Source organism: Hibiscus syriacus, unplaced genomic scaffold (assembly GCF_006381635.1).
Source record: "Hibiscus syriacus cultivar Baekdansim isolate YM2019G1 unplaced genomic scaffold, ASM638163v2 tig00117000_pilon, whole genome shotgun sequence".
NCBI classification, from domain to species: Eukaryota; Viridiplantae; Streptophyta; class Magnoliopsida; order Malvales; family Malvaceae; genus Hibiscus; species Hibiscus syriacus.
The window spans coordinates 1,538,965-1,559,782 of NW_024063516.1; the positions used below are offsets into that span (position 1 = coordinate 1,538,965).

Below are 20,818 nucleotides of genomic sequence, written 5' to 3' on the forward strand. Positions count from 1 at the left end.
ACTTATTTACGAGGCTATTAGAAGTCTAGAAACATTTCTTAAAGTTCATCCTACCCCAACACAAGCTAGAATCCTCTATTTCATAAACCTCACTAAAACCCATTTTTGGTTCAAAACTCAAAACTTGACATATGGGGCTTGAAATGAAGCTCTTGAATTAGGGAAGAATCTTTCTTACCTGAGGTAAACTTAACTAGGATTTGAATTCCTTAAATCTTCAATTGGAGGGAAGGAAAATGAAGAGAGAAACAGGAGGGATGAGGAAGAGTGTTTGGTGAGTTAAGATGGGGTGGTTCTCGTTGATATTAGATAAAAATAAGGGGTTTAGCTCTTGATTTGAAAAAGGGAAATCACACTTTAGGTCATATTCCTTTTTTTACTTCTTATTAAACTTATCCTAAAAGGCAAACACTTAGACCAAACTAAGCCCAATTATTACTTAATTTTATCCAACTAATCTAATGGGTCTTTTTGGGCTCGAATTGAAGTTTTGGGTCAACCCGAGGTTCAGGGTATTACAAATCAAACACTCCCCCATGTTATCCCTTTTTCTCCCACCCCCACCTTTTCGACGATGAAGGATCACCACCGACTGAGTTTTGTTCGGAGTAGGGCAGGGAACTCAATGGTGGCGGCCTTATAACGTACGCCCAACTGTAACCATCAGAATCATCGAAAAACAACGAAGGAAAACTTAGAAACCGACAACCATTCATAGCGCTTTTCACGACGATCGGTGTAGTTTCACGGTGGGGACTGGTTTTTATTGCGATGGTGAGACCATTATGATGGTATCAATGGTGATGGCCACAGACCGACGTAGTAATGTAATTTTGAGAGTTTTTTCAAAATTATAATTGACAAGCGGCGTAATTGTTAAATAAATAATTCTTTTTTCTCAGATTATAGTGTCTCGATGAGAATAGAACCCGATCTTGATTTCCCTTAGCAAACCACCGCAAAGATTATTCTTATCAAATTGAATTTGCTACAAACCGATTTTTCTCCCCAACTGTAGATCACAATGTCGAACAAACCAATGTGCTCTATACACTCATTGGATTGAAGATATTAAGAAGTTGAAGAAAAATCAATTGCCTCTCCTTATTTGCAGAAAAATCAAGAAAGAAATCTGAAGATGTTACGTACCTTTTTGATTCTCATGAGACTTGATTGAGTTGTCGCTCAGCTATAAGCTAACAAAAAGTTTGGCCAAGCATGGTAGAAATCATGCTTGGCGTGTAGAAAGAGAGTAGATGGAGAAGAAAAATAATTTTATTGAAATGAACTAAAACAAAGAAAAATAAATATTCAAACTCTTAATTCTAACAAACTAAAAATCCTAATTAATAAATATTAAAAATCCTATATAAAAATTCTATACAAACTAAATTCCTAATAAATTAATAAAATCTCAAATGTTTGAATTCAATTACAATTTTTAAATTCCTAAAGAATTGTGGTTCGCTTTGCTTTCCTCCTTTGACTTTGCTACTTGGAAATGTTTGAATTTAATGGCCATTAAAATCCATGCACCTAAAAGTGTAACATTGGAAATGTTAGACACATGTTTTTAGCAAAAAAATCTTTAGGCACCAAAAGTAAATTTGAAGTATAGTTTAAGTACCTAAAATTGTATTAAGCCTTTTGTTTTTGAGGAAAATGCACTTCCAAATGATTCTTTTTAAATTAAACAGTAAACAAAAAATGTTAGTATAATTAACGATATAATATGATTAGGTATCGAGATGGTTTTAGCTCATAATATTTAAAGTTTTGTTATTTTGATCCTCATTTTTTAAAACTAAATTTTACCATATTTTTTTAAATGATTGAATTTGATCATTAACCCCTTAAAAAGAATGTTGAATCATTATTTTTTCTAATGAAAATACTAATGAAAATGTTAAATTTGTAACACGGTAAACATGACAAGCTATCTACAAATTCATATATATTTCATGTAAAAAAAGTATATATTATATTATTTTTCATATTTTAAATATCTATTAAGGTGACATAGTCGTTCTAAAAAAACCATTAAAAATTCAATGTTTTGTCAATATATTTCTAAAAGAAAATTTAAGTGACCGAAAGTTAAATTGAACTAAAAAATCATTTTCACAAAGTAATTTAAATATTTATAATTAAATTAGAATTTTCACCTTAAAAAAGAATTATAACTGTTAATCTGTATTCAAAACTAAAAAAAAAGTTTGAACACAAATGACAATGTGAGGTGTCTTCAATGTAAAAACTGGCATATTATGGGAAGTCGTCTGTGGAACTTGAATTCGATTTTCAAGTTATAAATTCAGCCATTTGCACGCACATATATATAATTAATGATCTCAAAAGATGGAGTTTATAGACCAAAAGCAACAATATGAAAGCCTTGGCAGAAGATGTCTATAAACGGTTTATTTTAAGCTGCTTTGGGGGGGGGGGGAGACTGGTAATTAACATGCCTTGCCTTTTCCTAACTCATTTCCTTTGAATCCGTAAGACGCCAAGCAACGAGTAGTTGTTTTACCGGTTCCCGTGTTAAGACCCGACGCAAATACCAAATATTCTAAAGCGAACAGGTCAGCGAAAGGGCCCTAGTCAATTCAATCCCTCGGTCAGCATTTTCCTAACATGACTTGATCTCTTCAAATCTATCTACAAATATAGCGCCCCCTCCTTTCCTCCGTAACAACTGCAAACAAACCTTCCATTTCTTTGCTCAAACTACAAATCTTCAAAAACTTATTTCCCATACAAATTCGCAGCCTGAAGAGATCTTGAAGAATAAAAACTGTCACATGGCTTCTTTACATGCTTCTACTTTTCTATTCTCTTCTTCTTCTTCATCTTCAAAGAAAATTCATGCCGCTCTATCTGTGCCAAAGCTTCCTTCGATTAGGTTTTCAGTTCCAAAAGTAAAGACCGAAGGGTTGTCTATGGAATTGAATACTAGGGATGGGTTCATCGACACAATTCCATTTGAAAAGAATCTCGTTAGTTCACCATTGGTTCAAGGAAGCTCATCCGTTTCAATGCCTACCTTTCAACTGTATGCTATCTTAGAGTCCATTGCCGACAGAGTGGAGATGCACACCAACGTCGGGCAACAACGGGACAACTGGAACACCCTTCTCCTGAATTCCATCAACATGATCACTCTCACCGCCGCAACCATGGCTGGTTTTACGGCAACCGGCGGCCATGGGGGTTCTGATTTGGGTTTGAAGTTGGCGTCGACTCTCTTGTTCTCTGCAGCCACGGGAATGCTGGCGTTGATGAACAAAATCCAACCCTCACAACTCCTGGAAGAGCAACGTAATGCGATGAGATTGTTTAAGCAGCTTCAGAGACAAATAGAAACCCTACTTGCTACTGGCTCTCCAACCGAAGAAGACGCGAAAGATGCTATGGAGAAATTATTGGCACTCGATAAAGCTTATCCTCTTCCCTTGCTAGGTGCGATGCTTGAAAAATTCCCTGAAAGTTTAGAACCTACTGTTTGGTGGCCTAAGATGCAGTCTCAGAAAACCAACAAAGAAAAATACTTTAAGGGAAAGGTAGAAAGCAATGGATGGACCGAGGAGCTGGAAATGGAAATGAGAGAAGTCGTTGAGGTGATTAAGAGAAAAGACAGTGAAGATTACGAAAGACTAGGCAACAAAGATTGAAGATGAACAAAGTTTTAGCTGTCTCAGGGCCAATACTCACTGGAATTGCAGCTCTAGGATCTGCCTTTATGGATTCGTCCAATGGTCCTTGGGCAGCAATAGTGGCAGCTGCTGCAGGAGCTTTAGCTTCAGCAGTTAACACTTTGGAGCACGGTGGCCAAGTTGGAATGGTGTTTGAGATGTATAGGAACAACGCCGGCTTCTTCAAACATGTGCAAGAATCAATTGAATCAACTCTCAGTGAGAATGATTGGGATAAGAGAGAAAACGGGGTGTTGTTTGAAATGAAGGTGGCGTTGCAATTGGGAAGAAGCTTGTCGCAGCTGAGAGATTTAGCCAAAAAATCCAGGTATTCTCGTATAGAAGGAAGCCCCATTGATGAATTCGCAAGCAAGCTGTTTTAGTTTAGAGATTCATGATCACATGTACATATGTACAAGGATTATTCTTTGATTCTTTCATTCATTTAATTAACAACTGCTAATATTTTTGTACAATTTTGTAAAGATGATAACGTTGAATTATGAAAATATACATATTTCATGGCCCATGCATAGAAATCAATGAAGCAATGACTATTTGGAAGTAGAAATGTTACTTAACAGCCAGGACATTATCTTTTTACATGTCGATGAATCTACTAGTAATGGATGATACATGAGTAGAGATGGGCCGAGACTCGAACTCGACGGTTTTCAATTCGATGTGACTCTGTTGATTTAATTTTTCTTTGAAAATGGGTTCGGGTCAAGTTCAAATTTAGGATAAAAATATTCGATCAGAAAAATAATATAATTTTATATTATATATTTAGTTATAGTTACAATAATATCTCTGTTTATTTTTTTTCAATTAGACACTTATTTTTAACGAATAAAATTAGTATTTTTCATAAATATTTTTATTTCGGATAGGATTGGGCTCGGATTTTATCTCAAAATATAGAATCGAGTTCAAATCGGATGAAGTCATTCAAAACCCAAATTAAATTAAATTCGGACCGAGTAAAATAACCCTAAACCCATATCATGCCAAATTTCGAGTGATGATATATATTTTTGAATCGAATTAAATTGATCAGAAACTCGATTCAAATCAATCCATATCCATCCCTATGCATACATGAGTAGGATGAGCGTGGAATATGAAATAGTGGTTGATTTCTATCTCACAAAGATTAGTGGGCAAAATAGCTTAACCGCTAACAGCGAGAGCGTTGAGAGTAGGTATAAATTAAGTTAATTTGCAGCATGTGAATGTATGATTTTCGTCTTCTGTATCAATTTAAATTACTCTAATGATAAGTGTAGGCACCTATTTTCTTAAAAGATAGAACTAGCAAGAGTTCATCTCTTAAGATAACTCTTTTACTACCATATCTTTTAAAGCAACAACCACACCAATAAACGTGCAACAATCGAGCAAGGAGTCTAGTTACATTAGGAGTCTATTGTTAATAGGATTATAAAAATAGTTAGTTTTTTTCACTATAAATACATGTAATCCTCCCCATTTGTAACACACGGATTTACATACAAGATACAGAGGAAAGCACGAAAAAATACAAAGGCAAAGCTATTGTAAACGATTCGAAAAGAAAAGAAAATGTAGCATTTTTTTTACATTGAATCGTTAATTTCTCGCATGTGCATATTATTTTTCTTGAGATTTGGTTTGAATAACCTAACGCGTAGGTTGCACCGATTACCAAAAAGAGGTGGGATCTCGAAGTTTCAAACCTAGATCTACTCCCGAGGCATGTTCATTTTTTTAAAAGTATTTAATATTCCCCCTAAGTCAATCTTAATCTTTAATTTACCTTAAAATTTACCCTTTAATTTTACTTTTAAATTAATTTCGTCTCCTATATATATATATTTAATTATATTTTTTTATTTATTTACTATATTCCTCTTTTTTTATTTATATTATATTATTTTTATTATATATATCTTATATCATTATATATATATATATATATATATATATATAGATGTATTAATTTTTCTCAATTTACTATGTATATATATTTTTCTTAATATTATATTTTATACGTTTTTATATATATTTTTTCTTAATATTCTATTTTTGTTTTATTTATATATATATATTATATTTTTACTTTATTTTTTCTATTTTTTTCTTAATATCATGTATATCTTTATTTTTTACTTGTTTTACTTAGTATTATATATTTATTATTTTTATTTGTTTTAGTAAATACTACTTTATAGTACACATTATTTTTATTCATTTTTAATTTCTTTTACCTTTTTTTACTGTATTAATTTTTTCCCTTTATCTGTGTTTTTTTAAACATTTTATTTATTTTGTTTATTTTATTATTATTTTTTACGTGTTTTGTTATTTTTTATTTTTTCTTGTTTTATTTATTATTCTCACGTTTGCACACTTGCTATCCTAATTTGGTTTTATACTCCGCTATGAATCTAACGTTTTTATCTTTTAAGGGTATTCAAATCAATCAATTGTAAGTAATTTGAATCGGGTCTGTTAAATTTTAATTTAAATTTTGAATTTTCGCAACTAAGACAACCGGCAAATTAATTGGTATCGAAAGGGCGGTTCAAGGGTGTTAATCCTTCCTTGACCGTAACAGACTCCCGAACCCGACACATTTCTGGTAAAAAACCAAATCAGCTAAGATGGTGTCCGACCCACTTAAATTCGTTTTAAAATGGTCGGTGGCGACTCCAATCCACATTTTTCAAGTCGAAGCCCAATTCCGGGGCCCAACCGAAAGACGGTTACGACGGCTTGGCGACTCCGCTGGGGACAAGTAAGTGAGTCAGGCCGAAATTAATTTTCGGTTGTCTTTTTTTAGCAAAAATTACAAGTTTAAATTTTAATTTATTTATTCGATTCCAATTATTTATCTTTGATTATTTTTTTTTCCAAGTAAATAGTTGTACTGACGTTTTTTCAATGATTTCAGATTTTTGAAAAAGTTTACATCTCTAGCTCTATACCCGAGCTCCAAACCCTTTTAAGTGCGGGTGAAAACGACGCCTTCGTGTGAATTTATTCACCGTGCGGGCCTAGCAAGTAGCCTTCGGGATTCATATACCTTATGTCTTCGTGTGAATTTATTCACCGTGCGGGCATAAGGGAATGTTTCCTCTCGAGTTTAACTTAGTCCACATAAGCTTGTAATGGGCTTAGGACTAAGGGTCTGGTAAGCCCAAGGGGGCACCGGCAAGGAGAACTCAGGTCCCGTTTTTTAGAACCTAAACCGGGAGGCTATGGAGAATTAGAGCCCACCCCAAAACCTCATTCCAAACCCTAGGCTGCTTTGTTTCATGCTTTACTTTTTGTTCAAAGCATGCGAACTAGACAAATATGCGGTTAGGATTTGTGTGGAATTAGCATACGGGATAGAGATCATGTCCGGGTAGGAATCAAAGACAACAAGAACAAGATGGCAAGTCACTGTCGAAAAATTCAAGAAATAAGCAAATGAACTTCGGATAATCCCTTTAATGGAGGATTTCAATGGAATTTCCGATTCAGCAAAGGATGAAAGCCAGAGATGCAGTCATTCGATACTTTTTGAGAACCAGTACAAAAAACAACTCAACATTTTCACGGTTCATCCAGAGAGGCCTGAGTGGTTCAATATATTATTCAACCGGTGAAAGACGAAGGCAAATGACTAGTCAACCTGTTCCGGGTCTAGAGGATTTAGTCTAGATGTACCTTTAAATATGTTTATTGTCTCTTAAAAGATAAAACACTTTTGTCCCAATAAAGGGTATTTACAATAACATACATGTTTTTTATCAATGCCTCGAACATTTCATGCATTTTGCATTTTGCATCTACATTTCATTTTTAAGCATTTTCATAAACATGAAATTTCTTCATAAAGAATTCGATGAAGTGGTTTTAACCACATGACACCACATGGAAGCAAGATTGTAACATCAAAAGAAAAAACTTAAATCATAACGAATGAGCTCGATCAGCTGGTTGTACGACTAAGCCTGCCAAGATGATATGAGAAAATAGTCCACATATCCTAAGGGCTATGATGTTGAAGCTGTTTGCAGTTGCCACATAGGATGCTCCAAATATTTCTTTGAGAACTATAAGGCGCTGAAGCGCTAGATCCAAAACCTGATGGGTTCAGGGGCACGTACAGCCGAAGAAGGGGCATTGCATATATCATTTGCACTTAGAGGATTGTTTTGTTTGAACACGTCTTTGATCTTTCATGTTTGCTTAATCTTTTAAACGATTGAATTTATGCTACTTTCTGAGGTGGAGCAATTGAACAAATCTTAATCTTTAGTTTTTCGAATATTAAATGAATTATGGATTCTTTTAATTCTTCAAGAATTATAGATTTTTGACATATGGCAAGATTAGACCTTTCTTATCATGTCTCAAACGCCAAAATAAAATACCTTGATTCTTTACCCAAAATAACTCATGATCATTACAAAAAAGACCAAGTTTTGACGTTACCACCCCTTTGAAACTTTTTCATACCATACATTTCTTTGAGTCGATAAAGTCACAACATTGTCTTTTTAGACTCAAAATTGATATTTTTATGCCATCAAAACCCAAGGCATTGAGTTGTTCATTTGAACATGAGCATTCTTCTAAGACACAACTTGGGGCATCTCGCAGGGAGCCTGAACATTGAGACATGTTGGGGGCAAGAAGCAGAAAGAAGAATTCACTCGAAATAATTCTATCATGCATTAATTACACTATTTTCATGTGAATAAAATTAATCCTGAAAATCTATCCCCTTGGGGATACCTCTTCTGTGAAAGCTTCTATGTATGAAATGATGAACGATTTTCTTTCTTTACCCCTTCACAACAGAGAAAATATATATCCCTTGTGTCCCCTTTTGAGCCTATAGTATTTTATTTCTGATTCAACCCTAACCAATGATCACCCTCCACACTGGGGGGCAAGGTGGAGAAAATCTGCTCGCATGAGTGAAGACATTGATTCAGATGATATACCGAAAGGTGAACCAAATGCCAAGTGCGAAGATTCAATCAGAACAAAAAGAGAAAAAAAGAGAAAAAAAGCAAAGAGAAAATAAAAAGAGAAAAAACAAAGGAAAATTGAAGAAAAAAGAAGACAATATGCATATGCAAAGATTCTCTCGATTCAAACGACGCATCGAGATTCAAACTATGAGATTGATCAAATCACTGAACCACTTCACTCGAAGATCATAGAGCATCAAATGAGATTGATCAAGCACAATCATTGCTGAATTACTGAATCACCCCACTCGAAGATCATAGAGCATCAAGAGAGACACACATACGAGCAGATTCAAATTAAGCAAGATCTGATTGAAGACATCAGAATGAATTGATCCTTAGTTCAATCACCCTTAAACACTTGTTTGAGACTTTTATCCCTTTCTTTCATAACCATGAACCATGACCTGCGTTACGTGCCTTAAAAGTCCCTTCTAATCATACATGGATTTCTAAACAGAAGAGACTATCTTCAGATTTCATCCCGCCCATAAGGACTAATCGTTATTTGCAAAAAACAGTGTAATTAATGTATGATAGAGAAAAATAACAAAGGGGGGGTTCAAGACGTAAATTGCGAATGACGTCTTGAAACCAAAGAAAGATTCGAGTTGAAAACCTGAAAAGGCGGCTCGAATACGAAAATTGGGCAACTGAGGCAATCATACAAATTCTTTGATAAGGCATCACACAATCCGAACATGACCATGAAAGTTGGGAGTCGGAGAACACTTCCAGTATAGGAGCATACAAGGTACCCCATCAAACCTTTGAGCATCAAATAAACAAAAAATGTCAAACCTTTGACCAAACACAATAACCTGAGACTTTTTATCCTTTCCTTACTTAACCATTTCCCAAAAATAGCTTTGATCTTGGCACGTGTCAAATAACTATAATTTATTGAAGGATTAACATTGTAATTAATTCTTTGATATCCAATGAACTCTAGTTTTATGATTTGTCTCAATTGTAAAACCGTGAAAGGGGCAACATTTTCAAAACTTCTGATTAAACGTTTTTCAAAACTCTTTTAATTGATATTTTCAGAACTTTAAAAATAAAAGAGAAACATTTTTTCAAACAAGACAATCTCTCTAGAGTTGATCTTGGTAAATGACATGTGGCTCTCAGACAGTAATCTCATGCTTAGAATTAATGTTGAAGCAAGAAATGAGGAACAATAGGGGCACTTTTAATGTTAGGGCATTTTTGGAGATTCAACATTGAATATTGGGGCATCTCCAGGGATTCAAAATCCTGATACGAATGATCAGATCTTCCGAAGGCTTTTCCTCCACATGTAGGAACCAACAGGCAAAAAATGAGATTTTGTCCAAGGAATAAAATAAGAACTCATTCATTATGCATACATTTTAGAGCATCATATTTATCATTTTTTCACATACATAAGTTTTGCAGCTTTAGAGTCAAGTTTCAACTTCAAGGCGAAAGATACTTGATTCAAAAGAGTTTGTAAAAATCGATGGTGGTTGCTTAACTCAGCAGCAAGAAGCCACACTTCAACCAACTCGACAGATTGAAAGGTCGACATTCATCTTCAGATTCAACATTTCCAATATAAATTTTGTCTCGCTTGAGACAGTCTCATTTAATGCAGATGATTATCTCACTTGAGATTGCTTTTCTTAAAACAAACTTTGTCTCACTTGAGATTGTTTCACTCGAAAGAAGGCATTTCATTTCACTCAAGACTGTTTTTAAAAAGAAGATTTTATCTCGCTTGAGATAGTTTCCCTTGAAACAAAATTTTGTCTCCCTTGAGACAGTTTCTCTTTAAACATAAACATTGAAAACATTTCCCTTGAAATAAATTTCGTCTCTCTTGAGACAGTTTCCCTTGAAACAAATTTTGTCTCTCTTGAGACGGTTTCCCTTGAAACAAATTATTTGAATATGTTTTATTTGAAACAAATTTCATCTCCCTTAAGACAGTTTCTTTTGGAACTAAGTTTTGTCTCTCTTGAGACAGTTTCTCTTGAAACAAATTTCGTCTCTCTTGAGACAGTTTCCCTTGAAACAAAATCTTTGAATTTATTTCCCCTAAAACAAATTTTGTCTCCCTTGAGACAATTTCTCTTGAAACACAAAATCTTCAAATTTATTTCCCTTAAAACAAAATTTTGTTTCCCTTGAGACCGTTTTCATGAAACAACAGATATCTTTGAGATCGTTTCCCTTGAAACGAATTCTATCTCTTTCGAGACAACTTCTCTTGAAGCATCATCTGAACCGTTACACTTAGCTCAGACACATACTTGAGATGGTCGAGAAGCATTTCTCAAATCAAAAATAGAATGTTCACATCAGATTTGAACATTTGAAGAATTCAAGATTAGGGATCAGAACTTGAAGATTCAAGAATCAAGATTCCAGAAGGCAACCGGAGATCGAGATTTCTCTCCATAGCCCCAAGATAACATATGTTGCATATGCATTTTAGGTACACCTAAGAGCATTGCATTCATAGCATCACATATATGCATAACTTTTTCAGGTTTTAGCTAGAGTCAATTTCAACTTCGCGGTGAAGGATATTGAACTCAAAGCGACACAATTTGCTAGAGAGTAGATTTCAACTTCACGACGGAGAATATCTAACTCGAAGCCAAACTTCACAATAAAGGGGTCATCCACAGTTTCAACTTCATGGCGAAGGGAATTGTGTCCACCCGCAACATACAATACTTGGATTTCAACTTCACGACGAAGGATATTCAAGTCAAGGCTCAACTTCACGACGAATGAGCCATCCGCGATTTCAACTCCACGACGGAGGATATCGTGCCATTTGAGGCTCAACTTCACGACGAAGGGGCTTCCCAATTTCAGAGCCAATTTCAACTTCACAGCGAGGGATATTGGACTCAAGACAACACAAGCTCAACTTCACAAACGAAGGGGCGACTGATTGTCAACAAATAACTTTTCAGTTTCATTCAGAGTCAATTTCAACTTCACAGCGAATGATATTGAACTCGAGACAACATAAGCTCAACTTCACAGCGAAGGGGCGGCTGGATGCCAACAAACAATTTCCCAGTTCCAAAGCCAATTTCAACTTCACGACGGAGGATATTGGACTCAGAACAATATTATCCACTTGGATTTCAACTTCACGATGAAGGATATCCATTTACCAGGCTCAACTTCACGACGAAGGGGCCACCCGCGGTTTCAACTTCACGACGAAGGGGAATCGTGCACACAAACAACATCTATCTCTAGGTTGGATTTCAACTTCATAACGAATGATATCCAACTCAAAGAAGGGTTATCTATCACCAAAGACCTTCGAGTTCAATTACATTCAACTCAGAGGTAAATCAAATTTACAGCACAGCTCAAGGCAAGAAGGGCTATCTGTCAACGAAAATTGTCGAGTTCGATTCCATTCAGCTCGATGACACCTCAATCACACTATTGTCCGACTGCAATCGAGGTTTTCAAGCCGAGAAGAAGATATGGGTTAGCCATGCCTTAGTAGCAAGAAGCCTTTTTTCCGTCAGCATAGCTTAAGTCGAGAAAAACTATCTGTCAACGAAGACTTTTCGAGTTCGGTTTCATTCAGCTCGATAGCATATCAACCACATTATGGAGTTAAGGGATTACTTTCCAGTCGAGTTTTTAGCCAATGTCTTTAAACCAAGGAGAAGACCAAAGTGTACTACAACAAGAAGCCACATTCTGATTCAAATCATTTCAAGATGGACTCGACTTCGCGACGGAGGAGTCATCCGCAACTAAATTCGACAGAGAGTTATTCTTTAACTCCACTGAATGAAATTTTGTGTCTTTTTATCTTTGTCCTATTTTTCGTTCCACGAAAAAGGATAAAGAGGGGCAGCTGTAGACACCCATTTTCTTAAAAGATAGAACTAGCAAGAGTTCATCTCCTAAGAGGACTCTTACACCACCATATCTTTTAAAGCAACAACTACACCAACAAACGTGCAACAACCGAGCTAGGAATCTAGTTGCATTAAGATTCTAAAAATAGTTAGTTTTTTTCATTATAAATACATGTAATCCTCCCAATTTGTAACACATATATATATTTACTATATATATTTTTATATTAATTTCGTCTCCTATATATATATTTTTAATTATATTTTTTTATTTATTTACTATATTCCTCTTTTTTTTTATTTATATTATATTATTTTTATTATATATATCTTATATCATTATATATATATATGTATTAATTTTTCTCCATTTTCTATGTTATAGATTTTTTCTTAATATTATATTTTATACGTTTTTATATATATATTTTTCTTAATATTCTATTTTTGTTTTTATTTATTTATATATATATATATATATATTATTTTTACTTTATTTTATTTTTTTCTATTTTTTTCTTAATATAATGTATATCTTTATTTTTTACTTGTTTTACTTAGTATTATATATTTATTATTTTTATTTGTTTTAGTAAATACTACTTTATAGTACACACTATTTTTATTCTTTTTTAATTTATTTATCCTTTTCTTTACTCTATTAATTTTTTCCCTTTATCTGTGTTTTTTTTAATATTTTATTCATTTTGTTTGTTTTTAATTTTATTTTATTATTTTTTACGTGTTTTGTTATTTTTCATTTTTTCTTGTTTTATTTATTATTCTCACGTTTGCACACTTGCTATCTTAATTCGATTTTATACTCCGCTACGAATCTATCATTTTTATCTTTTAAGAGTATTTAAATCAATCAATTGTAAGTAATTTGAATTGGGTCTGTTAAATTTTAATTTAAATTTCGAATTTTCACAACTAAGACAACCGGCAAATTAATTGGTACCGAAAGAGCGGTTCAAGGGTGTTAATCCTTCCTTGTCCGTAACCGACTCCCGAACCCGACACATTTCTGGTAAAAACGCAGATTAGATAAGATGGTGTCCGACCCACCTAAATTCGTTTTAAAATGGTCGGTGACAACTCTAATCTACATTTTTCAGGTCGAAACCCAATTTTGAAGCTCAACCAAAAGACGATTACGACAATAAGCATTCTTTTAATCCACCTGATATGAATCTTCCAATCATATCGCATATTGCCATGAACCTTCCAGTTAAAATATCAATAAATGAGACGTTTTCAATTAGTTAACAAAGACAAAATATTGACGCATACTGCGCATATGAAATAAATTATCAGAACGCATTGATACCCATGTAATAAATAATATACATAGTGGTTCGCATTATCATTATTTAATATTTGTTTTAAAGACTTGATATTATTTTAAATAATTTTGTTGAATTTCTAGAGTTTTCAAGGATTCATTTACAAATTTATGATTTATTATAATTTTGTTATTTTCTTTATTTTGGAAATATGTTTTCCTGCACTCATCTACTCCAACACCTAAATATTATCATTTTCGTTCACCTTACTTTCAAATATGGGTATATCATTCGGCTGTTTATGGATAGTTAATTCTATCGTTTAGTTTAAACGATTAATTAATCATTATAACATTTACAAGATTTTTTTAATCGTAATACAGTCGTTAAGAAATGATTAATCGTTAAAGGTTAATTGTTACTAACGTTTCAGTTACAAATTAACTTACGGTTAATCTATTACAATTATTTTTCAAAAATAACATGACATGAACGTTTTAGAATTTCATAATTCATACTAAAAAAAGTGTAACCTTTGCGAATTTGGCCTTCGTTTTTTACTATTGTTCCCTCTTTTCCAGTGTTGTTAAATATGATTTCTTGTTTGCTTCATAATTTTAAAGGTAGAGAAAAATGTTGAAATCAAGGTTAGCAACTTTAATTTTAAAACACATAGGGACATATAAATGCTTCACATTCCATTGTTGAATGTATACAACATGTTTTTTCGGTCAATTCTCTTTATGCTTTCCACGCGTATCAATGTTATAGAGCATGTCATATCAGATATTTGTATAGGAATTGATTGATGGGACGCAAACTGTCGCAACACTCTATCTATGGCGTGTATCTCAACAATCGCAAAGTGAAGCAGAGGTGTAACGACACAACACAATTTCAAGTCTTCAAAAAATCCCAGTGACATTAACCGGTAGATCTTATCGTCACAGTACGAAATCCAAGAAAAGTATAAACATTAATTATAAAAGTTAGTATAAACCAAAATAAATTAAAAAAGATAAAAATAAATTTAAGAATTTACTAAAATAATATTTATCGCATGTCGACCAGCGATATTGATCCTCATTTGTATACCATATTTATTTGCACCCGACAACTAGGTCTCAATAATTTTATGCCGATATCTAAATAATATAATAAAAAAAATTTAAAAGTATAAAAAATTTAAAAATTTAATAAAAATTAAATTAAAAAATTATCTTCCAATCAGAGGAAACTCAACGGGGTTGTTATAATTGGCGTCGGAAACGGGAACTAGTATCATGCCCAAGAATGTAGCAAGACTAGACAACCTGTAACATCGACTTTTTCATCCCTTTCGACGATTGTAGCCTTGCAAAGTTTCTGGTATAAAAATGCCAAAATGGTTGAGCCCCAACTATAAAAATACCAAAATGGTTGAGTCCTAGCTAGTGTTACGACACTCAGTAAAATTATTCAATATTGGAAAATACTGAACGTAAGCCAGATTACCAGATTTATCCTATAACAATCCTTTCAATTAATTAGAGAAGATACGCTCAGGCTGCAAATATGACCTCCTCCTCGGTAGAGTCGTTAATCACATTGAATTCAGACTCCAACCAAGTTATATGTATCTGATACTTGTCTAAGACATCTGATGGTTACATATTTCTCAAAATTGCCTTAACAATTGTGAATCGGTTGAAATTATTGTGCCTCACTAGTGTCGTACCATTAACCGGAACGTCGAGTTGGTAAGCGACATCTTCCAGCGTAATCATCACTTCATCACTCGAAAATTAGAAAATATGCTTTTCTTACATTCAACGTTCAATCTGCGCCGAAATCAATGTCAGGTTCATTGTAAAACCACATAGAAATGTGGCTAGATACAACACGAATTGTTGCAGATATATAATAATATGATGATGCAGATCTCTAAATGTCATTCCCCGTTGCTGAATACCCCATTCTTCTTCTGGACTGAGTTTGAGTGAAGAAATATGAATATCATTAAGACGTAACATTTTATCTCGAGTAGATATTTTCAAGAATTCTTCAAAAATACAAAATTTTCTCAATATTTTTTCTTAAAACACATAATAAAAGTCCTAAATCTCAAACCCTTATTTATTACCCCAATCCCAACGCCTATAAACGACAAATTTTAAAAAAAAAACTGATGAGTTTCAATTTGCCAGTTGAAATATGATTGTTGCTGCTGCCCGTTGCCCAATGGCTATAAACTGCTAGTGTTTTAAATTCAGGGATAACTTGTCACTTCGTCGTGACGAGTCTCAAATTTTTTTTACTTTTAAATTATTTACTGAATTTTAAAAAAATCCATGGGACGAACATGACTAGTCTCTTGAAATTGTAGCATTTATTGTAGATTGCCAAATAAATTCTAAAGTGACCTATTGGGCCAATTAAATTTTTTACCTGGCCTAATGGGAGAAAAACCATACCTATCTATTTCAAGACTTTAATTAAGAATCTTTAAAATATATATTATCACTTGTAATTATACTAAATTTTTATAAATAGGTTTTTTCATATAATTAAAAGTATTCGCAAACAATTGAAAGTTTATTTGAATAAAAACAAATAAACCATAAATTAACATAGTTTTAATTTTTTAGATATATGAATAATTATATTATAAATAGAATAAATATAATTTTAAAAGTACTTTTTTTAAATAATTTTAAAAAAAATATATTTTCTCATAAATATAAATGAATTAAATACATTTTTACTTAAATTTATATTTTTTAATAAATAAAACATAACATTTATATTTAAGGGCGAGCAAAACTCGACTCGACTCAAAAATTTGATTTTTTTTTCAATTTCAAGTTATTCGAGTCAACTGGAATTATCAATTTGTTTTTTGAGTTGAGTCGAGTTGAAATTTTGAGTTACTCGAAAAATAAAAAATTTGAATAAGTATTTTGACAATTTTTAAATTTGGTCCATAATTTCATTCTTCCTTCAATCCCTCCTTCATTTAACTCCAAATTTTACTAAATTTGAACCACATGCTCCTAAACCACCATAATAGAATACATATGTAATTTCATTTTTTTGATAAAAATTTCATTTTTCAATTTAGTCCTTTAATTTTTCATAATTTCCTTATTTCTTCAATTTCTTCTTTATTTGAAGTCCAATATTTACCAAATTTGAACCACGTGCTCCTAAATCATCATACAATACATATGTACTTTCAATTCCTCTTTTTAATAACAAATTTTCTATTTTTCTATTTAGTCCCTCAATTGTTCTTAATTTCCTTATTTCTTCAATTCATCCTTTATTTTAAGTCATTTTTTTTTACCAAATTTGAACCACATGCTACTAAACTATAGTAGAATACATATGTACTATCAATTCATCCTTTTGAAAACAAATTTTCTATTTTTCAATTTAATCTCTCAATTTTTCATAATTTTATTTTTTCTTCAATTCATCCTTTATTTCAAGTCCATTTTTTTTTACCAAATTTGAACAACATGCTCATATACCACAATAGAATACCTATGTAACTTTAATTCTTACTTTTTTTTACTAAAATTGTACTCACTTTTTTTATTTAGTCCCTTAATTTTTCATTTTACTCAATTTAGTCTTTCGACTTCTATTGTTTCCAAATTCTTTCTTCCTATCAATTCCTTAATAATACTCTAAATAATTATAACAAAATTAGTATAAAAACTCGAATAACTCGTTCAAAAAAAATTTCAAGTTAAATTTGAGTTGTAAAATACGACTCATCAACTCGAATAACTCAAAATTTTTTGACTCGACTCGACTCGATCCGATCGAATGCTCACCACTAATTATATTTATACTTATTTACATAATTTAATGAAGAAATAAAAAATGAAAACACGTGTACAATTATTTTGTATTAATGCCCAGTTCAAGTGAGGGAGAAAAGAAAAAAATTAATACAAAAATAAATATTCTTCTATTATTTATATATTTAGTGTTTAAATTATTTTTAAATCAATTTAGATATCTAACATATTTAAAGCTACTTTATTAGGTATATGGACCGTCATGGACTGTTAGATAACATGTGCCACCTCTATAAATTTTTTAAAAAGTTTATTTAAATTAAAAAATTATAATTATAATTTTTAAGAAAAGATTTAAAATTTTATAAAACTACATAAAAAAACTTAAATCTTTTAAAACTATTATTTTAATCCCTTTGCCATTGTCATTCGTCACCAACGCCGTCAATAATCCAAACCTTTAATAATTGTGACTGGTCAAACAACTGAATGACCAAAACCCTTACTTTCGCAACCAGTCGAACATCCAATGATCATGTAAATGTAAGATTTTACGATCGTTGATTTTTACCGTTATTGTCCATTTTTGTTACAATTAAAGGTTAAAATAGGGAATTAAAATCATTGGGTGTTTGCCGGTCACACGCAATTGAAATTTTGACTGGTTGACGATGTTGGTGGTGGCTGGTGATGATAAAAGAATTGATATTAGGGTTTTAAATTTTTTTGAATTTTTTATATTTTCAAAAGAGAAAAACTGTGGCTTTTCTAAAAATAACATTTTTAAGTTTTTTTTAATAAATTTTTTAAAAAATTATAAAGACGATACGTTTAATTTAACGTCAGAATTTCTTGACCGTAGATGTTTAAGCATCTGAAAATGCTATATTTAAAAAATAAAACATGTAGATCGATCAAAAAATAATTTAAATAATTAAATAAAAATATATAATTTAAATATTTATTTTTATATTAGACCGAAATTTAATAATTAATCTCTTAAAATAATGTCGAATTATTATTTGACCATTAACCTCTTAAACAGTAAGCTGCTTTGAGTTTTTGGTACGAAAAAAAGAACCGGTGGTTAACATGCCTTGCCTTTGCCAAACTCATTTCCTTTGAATCTATAAGACGCCAAAGCAATAAGTAGTTGTTTTACCAGTTCCCGTGTTAAGACCCGATCGAACGCAAATACTAAATAATCAAAAGCGAACAGGTCAGACAAAGAGCCCTAGTCAATTCAATCCCTCGGTCAACATTCGTAAACATGACTCGATCTCCTCAAATCTATCCTTCGCTGCTATAAATAAAGCCTCCACAGCCCACGAATCTTTCATTTCTTTGCTCAAACCACAAAGCTTTTCAAACTTATTTCCAATACAAATTCGCAGACAGAAATATTGAAAAATAAAAGCTTTCACATGGCTTCTTTACATGCTTCTACTTTTCTACTCTCTTCTTCTTCTTCAAAGCAAATCCATGCCGCTCTATCTGTGCCAAAGATTCCATCGATTAGGTTTTCAGTTCCAAAAGTACAGATCAAAGGGTTGTCTTTGGAATTGAATACTAGGGATGGGTTCATCAACACAATTCCATTTGAAAAGAATGCCATTAGCTCACCATTGGTTCAAGGAGGCTCATCTGTTTCAATGCCTACCTTTCAACTTTATGCTATCTTAGAGTCCATTGCCGACAGAGTGGAGATGCACAACAACGTCGGGCAACAACGGGACAACTGGAACACCCTTCTCCTGAATTCCATCAACATGATCAATCTCACCGCCGCAACCATGGCTGGTTTTACGGCGACCGGCGGCCATGGAGGTTCTGATTTGGGTTTGAAGTTGGCGTCGACTCTCTTGTTCTCTGCAGCCACGGGAATGTTGGTGTTGATGAACAAAATCCAACCCTCACAACTCGTGGAAGAGCAACGTAATGCGACGAGATTGTTTAAGCAGCTTCAGAGGCAAATAGAAACCCTACTTGCTACTGACTCTCCAAGCAAACAAGACGTGAAAGATGCTATGGAGAAAGTATTGACACTTGATAAAGCTTATCCTCTTCCCTTGCTAGGTGTGATGCTTGAAAAGTTCCCTGAAAATTTAGAACCTACTGTTTGGTGGCCTAAGATGCAGTCTCAGAAAACCAACAAAGAAAAATACTTTAAGGGAAAGGTAGAAAGCAATGGATGGACCGAGGAGCTGGAAATGGAAATGAGAGAAGTCGTTGAGGTGAGTAAGAGAAAAGACAGTGAAGATTACGAGAGACTAGGCAACAAAGCATTGAAGATGAACAAAGTTTTAGCTGCCTCAGGGCTAATACTCACTGGAATTGCCGCTCTAGGATCTGCCTTCATGGATTCGTCCAATGGTCCTTGGGCAGCAATCGTGGCAGCTGCTGCAGGAGCTTTAGCTTCAGCAGTTAACACTTTGGAGCACGGTGGCCAAGTTGGAATGCTGTTTGAGATGTATAGGAACAACGCCGGCTTCTTCAAACATGTGCAAGAATCAATTGAATCAACTCTCAGTGAGAATGATTGGGATAAAAGAGAAAACGGGGAGTTGTTTGAAATGAAGGTGGCGTTGCAATTGGGAAGAAGCTTATCACAGCTGAGAGATTTAGCCAAAAAATCCAATTATTCTCGTGTAGAAGGAAGCCCCATTGATGAATTCGCAAGCAAGCTGTTTTAGTTTAGGGATTCAAGATCACAAAATGCGCATATGTACAAGGATTATTCTTTGATTCTTTGATCCGTTTCATTAACCATTGCTAATATTTTTGTACAATTTTGTGAAGATGATACAGTTGAACTATGAAAATATACATACTTCATGACCCATGCATAGAAATCAATGTGCGTCTTTCTTTAAAGTTGATTATCTGTTTGTTATTTGTATTCTACTTAATTTTGTTTAAAAAGAGAAGGAATTGTATAAACAAAAAAATAAATGAAGAAATGTCTTCAAAGTAAAAGAAATGAATGTTAGTACAATTTTCATTGAGGTAATGTACCACAACACAAGGAAATTTAAGGGTCATAATTGGACGTCGATTAAAAAAATTAATTTGGGGTGCCAAATTTAAAAATTGTACGAAGAATTTTTTTGAGTGGATGAAAATAAATAATGTGTATCAATTCATGTTTAAGGATGTCGATATTTT

At 33.0% G+C, this 20,818-nt stretch overlaps 1 protein-coding gene and 1 pseudogene across 1 annotated transcript; both read left to right on the forward strand.

Moving 5' to 3' along the window:
* The first annotated feature begins 2,704 nt into the window (after positions 1-2,704).
* On the forward strand, positions 2,705-4,234 carry LOC120194628 (annotated as a pseudogene).
* Positions 4,235-18,989: 14,755 nt separating this feature from the next.
* Positions 18,990-20,589, forward strand: LOC120194609 (probable F-box protein At4g22030). Its single transcript, XM_039196868.1, has one exon. The coding sequence runs from the start codon at positions 19,078-19,080 to the stop codon at positions 20,344-20,346; it is 1,269 nt and encodes a 422-aa protein (XP_039052799.1). The 5' UTR covers positions 18,990-19,077; the 3' UTR covers positions 20,347-20,589.
* The last annotated feature ends 229 nt before the right edge of the window (positions 20,590-20,818 follow it).

Excerpts from the sequence above, each read along its gene's own strand:
- LOC120194609 (XM_039196868.1), top strand. The coding sequence starts at position 19,078 with ATGGCTTCTTTACATGCTTCTACTTTTCTACTCTCTTCTTCTTCTTCA.